Source organism: Corticium candelabrum, chromosome 5, assembly GCF_963422355.1.
Source record: "Corticium candelabrum chromosome 5, ooCorCand1.1, whole genome shotgun sequence".
In the NCBI taxonomy this organism is placed as follows: domain Eukaryota; kingdom Metazoa; phylum Porifera; class Homoscleromorpha; order Homosclerophorida; family Plakinidae; genus Corticium; species Corticium candelabrum.
The window spans coordinates 1,526,256-1,542,270 of record NC_085089.1 but is presented as its reverse complement, the minus strand read 5'-3'; the positions used below and the strand labels follow the sequence as shown (position 1 = coordinate 1,542,270).

General features: G+C 41.3%; 3 protein-coding genes across 3 annotated transcripts; 1 reads left to right on the top strand and 2 right to left on the bottom strand.

Annotated features, from left to right (window-relative positions):
• Positions 1-43: 43 nt before the first annotated feature.
• Positions 44-9,454, bottom strand: LOC134180645 (uncharacterized). Its single transcript, XM_062647841.1, has 16 exons — positions 9,351-9,454; positions 9,256-9,286; positions 8,924-9,067; positions 8,619-8,861; positions 8,533-8,557; positions 8,447-8,468; positions 8,378-8,404; positions 7,057-7,084; positions 6,845-6,979; positions 4,131-4,364; positions 3,822-3,846; positions 3,034-3,163; positions 2,917-2,968; positions 2,591-2,734; positions 413-655; positions 44-261 (listed from the first exon to the last, which is right to left on the bottom strand). Exons 1-16 carry the CDS (start codon positions 9,351-9,353, stop codon positions 233-235), a joined length of 1,515 nt encoding a protein of 504 aa, XP_062503825.1. The 5' UTR covers positions 9,354-9,454; the 3' UTR covers positions 44-232.
• Positions 9,455-9,497: 43 nt separating this feature from the next.
• On the top strand, positions 9,498-15,137 carry LOC134179375 (BRO1 domain-containing protein BROX-like). Its single transcript, XM_062646252.1, has 11 exons — positions 9,498-9,629; positions 9,689-9,895; positions 11,044-11,139; positions 11,195-11,267; positions 11,337-11,442; positions 12,333-12,422; positions 12,477-12,562; positions 14,215-14,296; positions 14,432-14,582; positions 14,641-14,803; positions 14,968-15,137. Exons 1-11 carry the CDS (start codon positions 9,526-9,528, stop codon positions 15,067-15,069), a joined length of 1,260 nt encoding a protein of 419 aa, XP_062502236.1. The 5' UTR covers positions 9,498-9,525; the 3' UTR covers positions 15,070-15,137.
• On the bottom strand, positions 15,133-15,998 carry LOC134179377 (phosducin-like protein). Its single transcript, XM_062646254.1, has one exon. It carries the CDS (start codon positions 15,987-15,989, stop codon positions 15,198-15,200), a length of 792 nt encoding a protein of 263 aa, XP_062502238.1. The 5' UTR covers positions 15,990-15,998; the 3' UTR covers positions 15,133-15,197.
• Between the last annotated feature and the right edge of the window lie 17 nt (positions 15,999-16,015).

Genomic DNA, 16,015 nt, shown 5'->3' with positions numbered 1-16,015 from the left:
CACATTGTCTCTTGTCGTATGGAATGGAACTAAAGATATAACGTCAGTGAACTAAAAGTTTAACCACACAGTGGCAAGAATTTTACAGTATCATTAAGTCAACTAGCTTAACAATAATTCCTAAATGCAAATGATCAAATTCAATAATTGTCAAAGCAAGAAGATGTAAAATACTGAAAACGTGTCAGCTGAAATACACACGACATGTAGTCCATAGAAAGTACAATTACACTCACGACTGCTTCATCATTCGAGCAAACTCTAAACAAAACAAGATACATACAATACTAGAGCGACCAAAGTGAATGAGTTGTTAACTAAAATAAACTATTTAGTCTACCTAAACATCCGTCTCTGCATGCACGTTAGTCTGATGCTACACATATACAACCACACCATCCAAATGTCTTACCTCTATAATCTACTTGGCCATCTCTGTCCATATCAGCTGACTTGATCATTTGATCTAACTCGTCGTCAGTCAGCATGTCGCCTACACTATGCATCACTTCCTTCAACTCTTCACGAGATATGAAACCGTCGCCATTTTTATCAAATTCTTTAAATGCCTTTTGCAGTTCCTCGTCCTCCTGCGAACTGCTCCCCTTCATAGCCATCATTGTCAAGAACTCAGAAAACTCTATCTGTCCAGATCCTATACAAATGATTACAAAGCATAAGCCAATTGCTTGATATACATGTAGTTCATACTGTACACATTTAATAATAATATATAATTGCTGCTAAAATATCAAGGCACACTAGTAGACAATCAAATTGCTCTATTCTGAAAATAAGTTTTACCAATATTATTAATAGCAGTAATCCTCTCAAGTAGCAGACCGTATTTCTTCAATTAAAAACTCATGCTCAAATAGTAACCCAGGGTCTAAAGTGATTGAAAAAATAGTAGCTCATGCTCGAATTGTAACCCACAGTATGGTCAAAGCTCCGAGGCTACGGCATGTCCTAGAAACTCTCAATAATGGCATCATGCAAGAAAATGTTCACTTTGGAGTGGAAACAAGACGCTGTATTGGAAGCAGAAAAAACATCCTTTCGAGTAGTACCTCTCAAGTAGACATTGGACAGACAAAACATTCAACATTGGTAAATAGATCTGTATCTTGCATTGACAGATGCATTAAACTGGTGCTCGTTTGTTCTTTAAAATGGTTGAAAAATAGAAACCCATGCTTGACTAGTAGCTCAGGGTCTCAAGTGACCGAAAAATAGTAACTCAAAGTTCTTAATGAAAGAAATACGGTATACAGATATTGCCACTTTACATTCCTGTATTCACAACATCGAAATCTATTGAAATCTATCAGTTGACACTTTGATACAGTATACTCGAGATACAGTAGGATGTCACTTATCTGAACACCAGTTAATTAACTGAACCCATTGGTCTACCGGACGAATTGTGCTTCAGACTCATGTAGCTTTGTGAGCACAAAATGGTAATGTGTATGAGCATTAGAGTACACATGTAGTTCTCACCCGTGATATGACAATGTAGAAAAACAGCTGCAGCTACTTTCGTATTGAAGACAGTGGAATTGTAAAATCGACTGTGTGTGTGTGTGTGTGTGTGTGCACGCGTGTGCGTATGTGACATCATGAAAACGAAGGACAAATTGCAGACATTCCCCACTCAGCTGTAGGACAACTATTGCACTAAAAAAACTGCATAGTTTGAGTACCCCCAGACCTTTTATGTGTGTGTGGCAAGTAGGGTCACTGATCCAAACTATTCAAAGTTATGAACAGGTCAGGGAACAGTGTTCAGATAAGTGACATCCTACTGTAGTAAGTATACACAAGTTGCAAATTATCTTTTCTATTTACTGGGCATGCTCAGGTGTCTAAACTACACTTGACATAATCATTCTGCAAGCAGATGTTTTACCTCCTGACAAGTCAATCAGTAAACCACTTACCTTAAAGACAATAAAAAATAGTTTGAGACCCACAGCTCCAAGAAAAACACGGATATTGATTATTTATTGTAGTGTGGTCTACAGGTGCGGGCATTTTAGCTAGCCTCGCCCCAGACGCAGTGTGGATTGCAGCCCCAAATGCGCTTCCATCACCGCTTTAGTGAACACTACGTGCTGTTTGTGATAATTAGTTATTCATTTCATTAGTCATTCATTTCATTAATTATTAAGAAAACCTAGCTAAAACGTAGCCTCGCCCCAGACGCAGTGTGGATTGCAGCCCCGGATGCGCTACCATCATCACTGGCGAGGCTACATTTTAGCTAGGTTTTCTTAATAATTAATTAATGAAATGAATGACTAATGAAATGAATAACTAATGAAATGAATAACTAATGAAATGAATAACTAATTACCACAAACAGCACGTACAGTATTCACTAAGTGAAATAGAATAAGCATAACTCTGTTTAGAGTATCAAGTTTACTACTCAATGTGCAACATTCCACAACAGAAAAGAGAAAATTGGTTCAAAAACCTCATACCCTACCGTTAACAATACAATCTAACGTTTCCAAGTTGCTACTACAGTACACTGTATATAGCAAGGCTTAGTTTCCCGGATTACACAAGTCATTTTGCTCACCGTCAGTGTCAACACTTTCCATCAACTTTTGCAGCTCTCGGTCGCTTGTTTTCTGTCCCAAAGCGCAGAAAAGACCCTTCAAGTTTCTAAGCGAAATCGATCCACTGCCGTCCTCGTCAATCAAGTTGAAAGCCTCTTTGCAATCTGTACAGGAAATGCATTACCGTCGACATCCGGGCTACATCTACCCTACAACCTCATGGATTAGTCTGTAGCGAACGAACGAATGACTATTATTATCATAGCATTACCCTCTGTTGGTATCATTCACGAACACTACTTTCCAAGAAAATTTACTTTCCTACAGATGGCTATCATGTACATACCAGCAATTTGTTTTTCAGTCAAATGTCCCTGTAGCGTACCCAGAGAGGAGTCCTAGACAAACGACAATTACAATACACAAAGAAAAGCACGAAAGACAGCGTTTCCAGCTGCCATACCATTGTTCGGACAGACGCTTCTCTGAGCCTTGATATCAAAAAGGAGAGCAAAAGGGAAAGGTCAGACGCATCACGTAAAGTGTGGATTAGAAGCAAACGCATCACGTAGAGTGTGTAATAATTACCATGTCAGATGTCAGAGGGCAAACACCCACCGCAACGCATTTACCGCGTTAGCACACAACTGTTTTTCTAATTTTTTTTCTAACAGTTTTTAGTCTCCCGGGGTAACGAAGATACACTGAACTTTTATCAGACAACAAAACTAATATTTGGATGCCTTGTGTGTTTATTACTACGTGGATTCCCTCTTTTCTTTGTAAAACACGTTGACCCTTGCCGCATCACAAGTGTACAGAAAAGATGGTGAAAGAATGGGCAGTCACAGACACTGAACAATGAAAATTAAACTAGAATTAAAACAGTTTCTATGAAAACGACATTGAAAACGAGGAGAGATGTAGGGATTGAATAAAAACGATAGAAACGTGTTTACATACTAGTGGTGACGTCATCGAGTCAAGGGAGTGTGGTCAAGGGTTGGGTGAACCAGTCAGAGAGACACAGAACAGTGACAATTGAATTGTCACTGTGACTCATATCCATGAGGTGCAGGCACCAAGTGGTGCGTTAGCTAAGCGAAATGTTATGCTACTGAGACCTGTTAGTCTACCACACGAGAAGCAACCGAGAAAATTCATAGCGACACGAAGTGCAATCCAGCCATTCAATACAGTCAAACCCTAATGGTTCTTCAGCCGACCATCATAGCCATCGTGACAGACTACTGCCCGGTCATCAACTTGACAAACTCTGCACGGAGAAAAAGATGTCACACACACACGCATGCATGCATGCACGCACACACACACACACACACACACACACACACACACACATGCACGCACACACACACACACACACACACACACACACACACACACACACACACACACACACACACACACACACACACAATGCATGCACACGCACACACAAATGCATGCACAGGCACACACACACACACACACACACACACACACACACACACACACACACACACACACACATGCCTTTCCAAATTATTCGTGTATTACCTTCGTAGTCGACCTTTCCGTCTCCACTCTTGTCTGCCTTCTTGATCATTTCGTCTAGCTCGCTGTCGGTCAGCTTCTCGCCCATACTCTTCATGACACTACGAAGCTCGTCCGGGGTAATGACGCCGTTTCCGTCTTTGTCAAACTCCTTGAACGCTTCTCTTAGCTCTTTGTCTGGCCTGGTGGCCTCCGACATCAACTGTAGAAATTCGTCAAGGTCGAGGCTTTCATTCGCTGAAAATAGAAATTGCAGTGATGTTTGGCACGACTACATCCACAAAGTAAAGATTTCATGACTCTTGTGCCATTTTCACATGCACATGTGCACACACGCACGCATGCACGCATGCACGTGTGCACACACACACACACACACACACACACATGCACGCACACATGCCCACACGCACGCACACACGCCCACACACACGCACGCACACATGCACGCATGCACGCACGCATGCACGCACGCACGCGCACGTGCGCACACACACACACACACACACACACACACAGATCCACTCAATCATCTTTGGGTCAGTTAAAACTGTACTAAAGATCACCTTTCCCAGTGACCAGCTATTGTAAGCAACCCGTTTTGATGAGCACAATGTTCTGTAATACATTTGATTAGCACCTACCCACCACCTACCCAACCTGAAGTCCTGAAAAATGCTGCTCTCAGCAACCAAACGCTGCTCTTAGCGTATTAATTCACCAAAATTACAAAGAAATACATGTAGTCTCAAAACGAATTTGTTTAATCAGACATTTTGTGATAAATGATTTAAACAAGCAACCGTTTCACTGTTTAATTAACCACAACAGGGCTGTTTTAAGACACTTTGTGAATCTAATCATGCAAACTATACAAGAGGCCACACCAAAAAGTTCTTCGTTTCGGGTAACCTAACGCAAAAAATCACAGTCGGTCTGATTTTTTATTTTCCTCAATCTTTTTCTATTTACAAATGCATACATTAAATTCTGTCAGAGTAAACTCTCTTGCTACTCTTGTATTGGTGTTTGTAGACGTAAGTAATTACACAGAACACAAAGAAAGAAAAAACATGCAATTAATATTAACCTATGCAGTCATCCAGATCAATAATGTCAGCAACCAGAAAATCCATGCCTGTGGATGCACCGCCAGATCCAGATGTAGGTGGCTGAGAAGATGCTGCTCTGATGCATTCTGCATCAACACGTCGTTTGCACTTTCAGCCGGAAGTTGTTTACAAGTCAATGCCAAGGCAACCTAGAGGGTAAAAAATACGTGACGTCTACCAAACTCTAAATGCAATCCAACATCGTCATCTGGCACTGCATCATGGCAAGTCCCTGAATCTGATGCTGTCTGCACAGACATCAGCCACCGCTCATCATCATCTGACGTTACCATGCAAAGAATGTCTTTCAGTAGAGATGGCTCTTCGACCCGCAGAATTCTAGAATTAACAATGGAACGACCGCCATCCAGAACCGTGACCAAAACTAAAGGCAAGCCACGTATTCTAGTAGCTGTAGTACATGTGTAATTTGCCTCGTATGTAACGATGCGCACAACACAACGGAACTATGCACACACTTGCATGCAACATTTTCAAAAACACGTGTCACGAAAAGAATTCGAAAAACTTTGAGGAAACCTCCAAAGGCGATCGGTTGGGTTACCCAAAACAAAGAATCTTTTCGATGTGGCCAGATCATATTTATTTGTTCGCCTACTACTTCCTCACATTTTGTTCTTTGTGTTAGACGAATTCTCCAGTTGTACTTGTCAAATGACAAGCAATGTAACAATATTAGTCTCGATACGTGGGTGCCCTTTTAATAATCAAAACTTGAGTGAAAAAGCCCTTTCCTCCATCCAATACAATGTATGAGAGAATGTGTTGACTAATGCCACCAGATTTCTATAACTATTCATTTAGCACGTGCCTAATGCAACATTCTACCTGTTCATATAATGTTTCCCATCACACTATGGCTATAGTAAAGTGATGACACATTGTGCATGCAGCCACCCCTTAATCGCTTTAGCAGCATTGCTGCAATGTAAATGTAAATGAGAGTTTGGGAGGAGTAAATTGTGAATTTGCAAGAGTCGCTCAGTCTTTCTAGAAGTTTACGGCCCAAGCATTTATTCTCTAATACACACAATCCCTGTAATTCAACTGTGTCTGCATATCGATACTGTGTGTAATTAATTTTTTAACTGGGTGAAGAGGGAGCAATGCAGCCAGTCTCTTAATTAATAAATGCTAGTAACCAGAGGTGCACATAATCTGCACACGGCAGCTTTCAAATGATGCCCATATGATTTGTACATCTTAAAACGTCCCCTCGACTACACATTTTCAGCATTGACATTCACACTGGAACAGAATTTATAAGAAAAAAAGCTGCTACACCCCTTTTAATTAAATCAGTTGCACTAATCGAGTTATCCCTAGAGGTGACACAATAGTGACACTCTAGAGCAACACCAGACTCTCAAGCCTGAAAGATTCACTCACACCAGGCCACTATAAACAACTGACAACATCAAAACTCAGCCCCTCCAGACAACTCAGCCCCTCTAGACAACTCAGCCTCTCTACACTCTTATCTCAATCTCATCGCCAAAACAGTACACTATGACGTACGTCAGCAGGATGTCCGCCGTCTGTCGCGCACGTACAGTACAGTACACGTACACAAAGGCTAATTACCGTTGGTGTCGGCAGACTCGATCATGGCCTTCATTTCATCTTCCGTTGGCTTCAAACCTAAACTTTTCATTACCGCACCGAGCTCTTTCCGAGAAATCGAACCATTTCCATCCTTGTCGAACAGTTTGAACGCCTCTGTAAAGACAGTCAAGTGCAACGTGAGGAGAACAAGATTCCAACGTGTAGGTGTGTTTAGTTCGAGTGCCAGTGACCTTCGATGTCTTTTTTACTCAGACCGGCCTAGAAGTAAACATTGGCAAGAGTCAGTAATAGCAACAGCAACGTACGAAAAGGCTTCAACGTGCAACGTTACCATTTCTCAACGATCAGCAACGAATGAGAACAAGAACAGGAACCTAGTGACAATAGCCCGGATGAGAGACCTCGGAGTTCCAGGCAAAGAGCACTCCGTGGTGTTCGTGTATTCACACCATTGGAGTGCACAATGTGCGAGATTTTGCAAAGCTTTCGTCACTGAGAGATTTTATTATTAATGACAAAGTAGGTCTTATTACTCATGCAACAGATACGGATCGGACGTTTTGAATTGTTTTAGTTGTCAGTGTACATACGAATCCCGAGAAGTTGTCATAGTGTCGACGTCACTGTGTGTGTCTATAGATAAACATATTATCCCTAGATTATATGTACTAGACATATTATTCTTATATTATGTGTATTATACATATTATTCTAGTCTCTTGCACAGCCCTTGTGCACGACACTAATACTATCCTTGAATAAGTCATCACAGAAAGCGGTGGACATACCATCACATAGTATCGTGTTTAATTAAATGGTTCCAGTATACACAATGTATCAAATCTGTATTTAATATTTAATACAGTTTGTTGTTTTATGGGAAATAGTAGGAAGCACGTGTTGCATACATACTGTATTACCAGATGTACTGAAATGAGATGCCATGTACATGCATACTATCAAATTGGACCCCCTGTAAGGCTGTCAATATCATTTACACACAATGCCCTAGAGGTGTATTGTGAGACGATATTTTCTCATTTCGAAGACAATTTCTAGATGCAGCCAAGCAACTCTAAACTGATTAGCTAAATGATTTTGGTTAGATATTTGGAAGTGATGGAAGTCTAGATACCAAGGAATTCCCACATTATGACGACATACCACGTACATCATCCCTCTTTACCACACTAATTGCATGACAAGGATACAGTCCATGACACCAATTCACACAATCTACTATAAACACTCGCCACTGGAACGTTTGCTAGCAAATGCTGCACAACATGGAAACTCAAGTAGGCGCAATACAAACAGATGCATACAAGAATCCAGAGCCTACTAGGGATTCCAGTATTAAAGCTGTAGCAATTTATTTACTTAGTTGTCTCCATCCTGTTGAGAATCCTTATTCTGAACAAGCACCTACTGTGGGCAAAGGAGTGCAACAACAGGTGGCACAACTCACCCCATCAAAAGCACTACAGCTGCTCATTTGGTGTTCTCTCTATTCTAAGGGCAAAACAGCCAGTGCGCTGCTACAGACTATACTCGTTTGGGTAAGAGATTGTAAGTAGTCTGTAACATCATCACGCATTATGATTTCATAGTGAATCACACCATAATTTCAAGATCCCTACAGCTAGTTCCAGTACACCAACTGTCATTACATATACACCACAAAGTTCACTATCTAATTCCTTTACTTCGCCGTCATCATCTTCACAAATTCTAAAACAACAAATCATCGTCGGCTTGATAGAGCTTATCGTATCAAGAAAAACTTAGTTACCATCATAGTTGACTTGACCATCACCGTCTATGTCAGCCTCCCTTATCATTTCATCGACTTCCTCATCTGTCAGCTTCTCTCCTAGGTTCGTCATCACGTGCCTCAGCTCAGCTGCGCTAATAAATCCATTACCGTCCTTGTCAAACACTCGGAAAGCTTCCCGGATCTCTTCCTCAGAGTCAGCCTCCTTCATCTTTCTCGCCATCATAGTGAGGAACTCGGGAAAATCAATCGTTCCATTGCCTAGTAAAAAATTTCACAACATAGCAACAACACAGGATAGGTGCGGCGGCTATTATGCCGACCATCTGCGTCCACTTCATTGATCATGTCCTGCAGTTCAGCTTCAGTCGGGTTTTGCCCGAGAGAGCGCATCACAGTGCCCAGCTCTTTCGTCGTAATTGTGCCGTCGCCATCCTTGTCAAACAGCGAGAAAGCTTCCTTGAATTCTGCACACACACACACACACAAACACACACAAAGTTACAAGTTGGGAGGTTGACACGCCCTGATAATCATAATCCGCTTGACAACAAACGCATAGAACAATACGACAATAAGACAAACGACAGACAGAAAAGGGAGTCACGTTGACTGCCTTCCTGTCTCCCTACACGCCTCACAACAGACCACTCACCTGCGATTTGTTCTTCAGTCAATTGGTCAGCCTGCGAAAGCAACCAGAGCGGCCTGTTAGCGACTACAAACTGGACGGTCAATCTGACGGCTCACCATTGCGTCTCTTCTCGCGTAAGCCCACGAATACGTTCACAACTCGCACGTCGCCGCCTTTTTACTCGAATTTGCAGTCCGCAATGCGTCGATGCGCGCGCAACTATGCGTCGTTGCGCGCGCAATGCTGCAGACAGCTCACGTGATTCGAGTCACGCCCATCCGATCTGACGACATGGCACACTGGTTCCACAGAAATCCTCTCAAAGCCACGTCATCCGTCAACTTCGATGTCTATCGGTCAGGAACTACAAACTCAGATGCCTCAAAACTTTTAGCGTGAGGGACCCCATTAGAGGTATCATCAATATCCCAGACTGCCTCACTTCTGTGTTTAGAGACTTGAAAGGGAAACGTAGGAAGCTGTTAGAACTCATTAGGACGCCAGAGTCGGAATTGGCCGACGTGACGACGTTTACAACGGAGTATTTGAGCACTTTGCGTGGTATCATTCAGGGCAGTGTGGAGGAGTCCGGACGAGAAGAAGGTGTGCGTCATTTGGTTGTATTCCGATGGACAAATACAGTACAAGGAAAAAAAGTTAGGTGAGAGAACACATGAAATCGAGAAGCTCCATACATAGAAAATCTCATAATTAAAACTTTTTATTAAAACTTTTTATTAAAACTTTTTAAAACATTTTAGTTTATGGTATCCGTAGGCGCCTTGCATTGGTGAGTAACACGTCCAACAGAGTTTTCTGATCGTCTACTGAAACGCTGCCTCCTAGCTGCCTCCTAGCTAGACAATACGTATTTGTTGAAACCCTGGAAGTACACATGCAAACTTCCTAGTAATTTAGATTACGTAAGACCTGGCAGGTACAGTAGTCGTCATTTCGTGATCAATTGTATGGTATAAGTATGCACTCAGTTCTGTTGTAACGACAGTGGTATGGTATTTACTGACAAACGTTGACTATCAACAGTGTTAGATACAGCACAGTGTAGTAAAGGATCCTACTGTAGTATGGGACGTGTGAATAGTTGACTGTAGGTGGCATTCAGCTCTTGAAGGTGTTTCTTGGTTGTCAAGTACACACAATCCCTAGCTACGATACAATACGATGGGGCGACAAAACTTCGTGTGGCTTTTTCTTCACTGTTTGGTCACTTGCACGAATCGTTCCTATACTGATCTGTAGTCGGACACGGAAACGATTTTTTGAAGTAGGTCTTATAATGACACACACACACACACACACACACACACACACACACACACACACACACACACACACACACACACACATAATATACCAAGAGTTCGGTGGAGCCATATAGGACCACGCCTCTTTCTGTTGTGGGACCCGGATTAGAATCCTCGCTATGCTCAGCAACAATTAATAATTGGATGCTGCACTAAAGATTCAAGGTTCTAGCACAATGAAATATATTAATATTAATTTTTTATTGTTAATTGAATTTTTAAATGTTGGAAATATTATGTGTGATGTGAGAATTTTACCACAACAGTCCGATTCATGCTTACAAAAATAAGTTTTTCATTATTGATTTGGTCACGTGGTATGCATTAGGCGGAGCGAGTCGTCCAGTCGGTCGTATGTCACTTGACCTGCCGGTACTACAGTACTGTGTACCCTAGTGTTTCACACCTCTTGTATCCCTGACATCTTACAGTAATGCTGTAATTCTGTGCTGATGTGAGACTTACGTTTTGTCTTCATATTCAGTGAACTAATGGATGCTCAGTTTGAGTTGGTGTCCGTTCTGGTCAACGTAGCTCTGTGGCATATGAAACATGCCGCTCATCTTGCTGCCAACCCTGAGTTAGAATACTTCACACGTTGTCTGTTGTTCTTTGCGTTCACAGTGTCTTTACAGAATCTCAATGGAAGAGGCAAAAGAAGTGCATCGGACGTTAAGAATAGGCGCAGGGATGTTCACTCTGTTGAAAGTATGAGCATTCGTTTGCTGTAGATCGTGTTTGAGGATGTACGGTAGACACGATTGATGTGTATTTCAGGACTCTGAAGTGCAGACACTCCATGACACTGGAGATAAGGGAGCCGACACTGATGTACGCATTCTGGATGCTTATATTATGCAATGTCAAGCTGAGGCTCAAGAAGGTGAGCAAATGAGTATCGTGTGTGTGTGTGTGTGTGTGTGTGTGTGTGTGTGTGTGTGTGTGTGTGTGTGTGTGTGTGTGTGTGTGTGTGTGGTTGTGATGGAATGAGTAGTCGATACGACTAAGATCAATTACGACTTTGTCTGTGTCTCCATAAACCAATTTATGCTGAGCATGAGTGGCCACATATATCACAGATGTAATTGCCACTCATTGATGACACTACAGTTTTTCGCTTTTTCCTCTTGTTGTAATCTTCAAAATACTTGATCGAGTTTTTGCAGTAAGATCTCCATAAAGTCTTGTCAAGTGTGACGTTTTCCCAGTGTGGTACAGTGATGCCACATGATTTCATGTTTGCTTTCAATGTGTCCTTGAAACGAAGTTTTGGACTACCAGCTGGTCTAAACACTTCCTTTAGTTGCCTGTAAAACACTGTCTTAGGGAGTCTATCAGCAGAACTTCTATTCCTGACATATTACACTTCTTTAAAACCTCGGTGTTGAACAATTTGTCTTGCCATTTCACGTTTGCAATCTTACAAAGACAGTGCATGTGGAACTGATCGACTTTGATGTGTCTTTGGTACACTGTTCAGGTCTGACATCCATGGAGTAATGTGGTTATCACCACTGACAGATACACTTTTGCTTTTGTAGCTATGCCGTGTTCGTTCCAAAGACGTCTAGTAAGATTTCCAAATGCAGCACTAGCTGTACATAGACACATCAATAATAGGGTTTGAGAAAGTGTGCTCCCCAAATTGACAAATTTGTCTACTGTCCTATATATCACGTCTTAGGGAGTAAGAGGGAATGGTTTCAATTTCAATAAAGTTTATATATAGTATAGTGATTACAGTCTGATATAAGTTTGTTCAATTATGTGTAGTGACATTGGCTCGTGCGATTGAATTGAAACACAAGCACTCGCTCGTATCGGCACTTGCTGCAGAAACATCCAAGATGTTCATGATTGGGGGTGCGATTGATTGGTACTGCTTTGTCTTACCGTGTATATCAACTTTGTTTTTAGGTGATAGCCTGACAACATTGGATCAGCTGCAAGTTGGAAAATGGCATAAATACATGGCAATCAAAGATGCTTTCTACAAGGCATATGTAAGCACATGTTGGTTACTGACGTGCAGAAATTGGCAGAAATACTTGAGCTAGCATCCATACTGTATATCATGACCAATCAAAGAATTGATTTAATATTTAATAATATAAGATAAGTATAATAATTAGTATTGAGTATAATAAGTAATTAGTATTGAGTATAATAAGTAATTAGTATTGAGTATAATAAATAATTAGTATTGAGTATAATAAGTAATTAGTATTGAGTATAATAAGTAATTAGTATTGAGTATAATAAGTAATTAGTATTGAGTATAATAAGTAATTAGTATTGAGTATAATAAGTAATTAGTATTGAGTATAATAAGTAATTAGTATTGAGTATAATAAGTAATTAGTAAATGTTGAGTATAATAAGTAATTAGTATTGAGTATAATAAGTAATTAGTATTGAGTATAATAAGTAATTAGTATTTAGTATTAATTCTAATTATAATATAAGTAATTAATATAATATAATATAATTAATTCATATACATAGTGAATTAATCAGTTGTTATGTCTGTACTGTTACTATACACATGGGCAAAATCGGTAGTCAGCAGTAATTCTTGTGCACAAGACATATGACAATCTTGTGAACGTTCCTTTGTAGGTCTGTACTGTTTGTCACAAAAATCGACTTTTGACATAAAACACTGGGTGTACTGCATGGTACTGTGGTAGATCAGTTTTCCATGAGTAAATATATCCTACATACATCCATACATACATTTTTAATTGTCACTGTGACTCACACAGATGAGGTGAGTTAGTGAAACAAAACATTATACTACTGAACCCTAGTCTACCACACGAAGAGAAGCAACCGAGTAGATAAAAATTCGTAGCGACACGAAGTGCAATCCAGCCATTCAAATACAGTCAAACCCTAATGGTTCTTCACCTGGCCATGGTGACAGTCTACTTCCCGGTCACACATGATACATACATTTTTTGTTACATGAGCCCCTAGGGCCCAGGTTAACAGTCACTATGCATTGCCAACAGTCACTATGTCGCCATACACTTGCTAAAAAGTAACTCTACTTATAACCATCAGTCACTACGCATTTGCTGTACTTGTTTTGACAGAAACGACACTCCATAGAGAGAGGCTATTGCATGTGAGTTCCTTGCCTAAGGGAATTATGCCTGTGGCCCAACCCGTACTTGAACTTCTGACCCAGAGGTCCCGGATACATACATACATACATACATACTTTTTAAACATCTCCACTAGTAATCAGAGCGAATCTTAAATGACAAGCGTTTTCCTTAAATTGGAGTCACTCCACAGATCTTTATGCTTTCTTTCTCTCCCTCTGATTACATCTTGATTGATGCTTGTGATAGGAAATAGAGTGTTAGGAACACCTTGGAACGACACTATCATTCACATGCGCGTGCGCGCGCGCACACACACACACACACACACACACACACACACACACACACACCACACAACTACATGCACATACGCTCGTAGCTATGAAACGAGTAGAACACAGCTTCATGTACTAGTTTGGCTCTTTTGGGGTCAATTAATATCCATTGTTTGGGGTAACCGAATGACATATTCACTGTGTATATCATACATGTTGAATCTAAACATCAACAGTCTGACATTTGATGTCCATTGTTGTGTACAGGCTTACTGCTACCTGGGATTGGATGTTCTTGCTCAAGACAAGTGTGGAGAGGCTATTGCTTGTTTACGAGAGAGCAGCCGTTGTAAGCATATACTCGTATCTAATAGACAGAAGCTTGCATAGCTACCAGGTGCAAACACTACGACTGGTAACTATGCAGGCCTCCCTTCCTCTGTCCCTACACTTTGCCTTCATAGTTCTTTGTCGTTCTACGTAGTGTATGCAGCAGCTGAGAAGCTGAGTAAAGAGTATGCAAGTATGAAAGGCCCTGGAACTCATTGCAGACCTCACGAGCACGTTTTCTTTCGAAAGCTCGGACCACTAGTCAAGAGCACACTTGAGAAATGTGAACACGAGAATGGATTTATGTATCTATTGTTTTACTGTATCTCAGTCTGAGTATGCTGTTAATGTTGTGTGTGTTAGTTATTTTCATAAAGTGCCTGATCAGCCTCCAGAGTTACCAGTGAAGGCAACGTTTGGTCTTGCCAGTGCTGAGCCTTATGCTCTCCCACCTGTCAATCCTGCATGGACAGAAGATGCCTTGAAGTCACTGAAATCGGGTAAAACACCACATGATAAGCCAGAGGTATGCAAATGTGTGTCCAGATGTCAGACATACACAGTGAGTGTGCAGTGGTGACTCCTATAATCTACACAGTCTGGGAACGAGGCTAGACTCCACTACTGTACAGACTGTGTCTGTTTCCTTTGATTAGATAACCAACCATTCACTGGTTTTGTTTGTTGCAGGGTGCTGCTGTGGCTGAAGAGATCAAACCCATTCCTGAGCCGAATGTGTCAACAGAGCCTGCTCCAGCGCCTTCAACAAGCTCTGGTTGTGTCGTATCTTAGACTGATGGTCACCCTTTGCTCTATGTGTAGTGTACATAAACACATCATTCTATATGTTAGAAATTGTTTCCATAATTTGTGTATTAGACGTCATACATTAATGAGTACTGACTTTTCTATTAGATTAGCTATTCTAGATTTGGCTGTGATTTGTCACTCTTTGGAAGGCAATTATGATATACTAAAAAGTTTTCAACATCTGAAGCATAGAAATCATCGCCTAATTGATCCGACAACCGGACAAAGTTTCCTATTAGTTGACCGCCTCTATACACCAACAAAGCAGGTAGTCCGTCTGATTCAAACTTGTGGCTGACTTGGGCATTCGATGCTTTTAAACGGCAGAATTTTGTGTCAGGGTAGTCGGATGCCAGACACGCCAAGCAACCATTCATAGCACTGCATGCATCCACAGAATTGTCATAGACGTGTACAATAACGTAGACAGCTGGATTCTCATTGTCTACAACTTCCAGGAAAGTGTCAGCCGAGACGTCGACTACACTGCCAAATGCATTCTGCTTGTGCTGTGCAGCTGTGGCAGCAGCTACTTGCATCTGTCTCAAACGCTTCTCTCTATACTCGTTTACAAACGGGTCAGACTCCAGCTCCAGTTCGAGCTCAGCAAACAGATCGTCATCAGCTTGGCCAGTGACCGGTTGCATTCGAGACGGTGGTTTCCTCGATGGCGCTTTCTGCTGCTGTTTTTTCCATTGTTCTTCTTTCTCTCTCAACTCTTGGTAATGTTCGTAATCTCGTATTACGCCTTTCGGTCCCGTCTTTGGTCCACTGGCAGGATTAGAGAGCACCTTAGGGGGCCCCACACTCGATTCCTTTGCAATTAATAAATTATCGTCATCTCCACTTTCTCTCTCGTCGTCTGAAGAAGAAACATAGTTGTTTCTTTTCGAATCGTCCATAGAACTCCTCAAATCACGTGATCAGT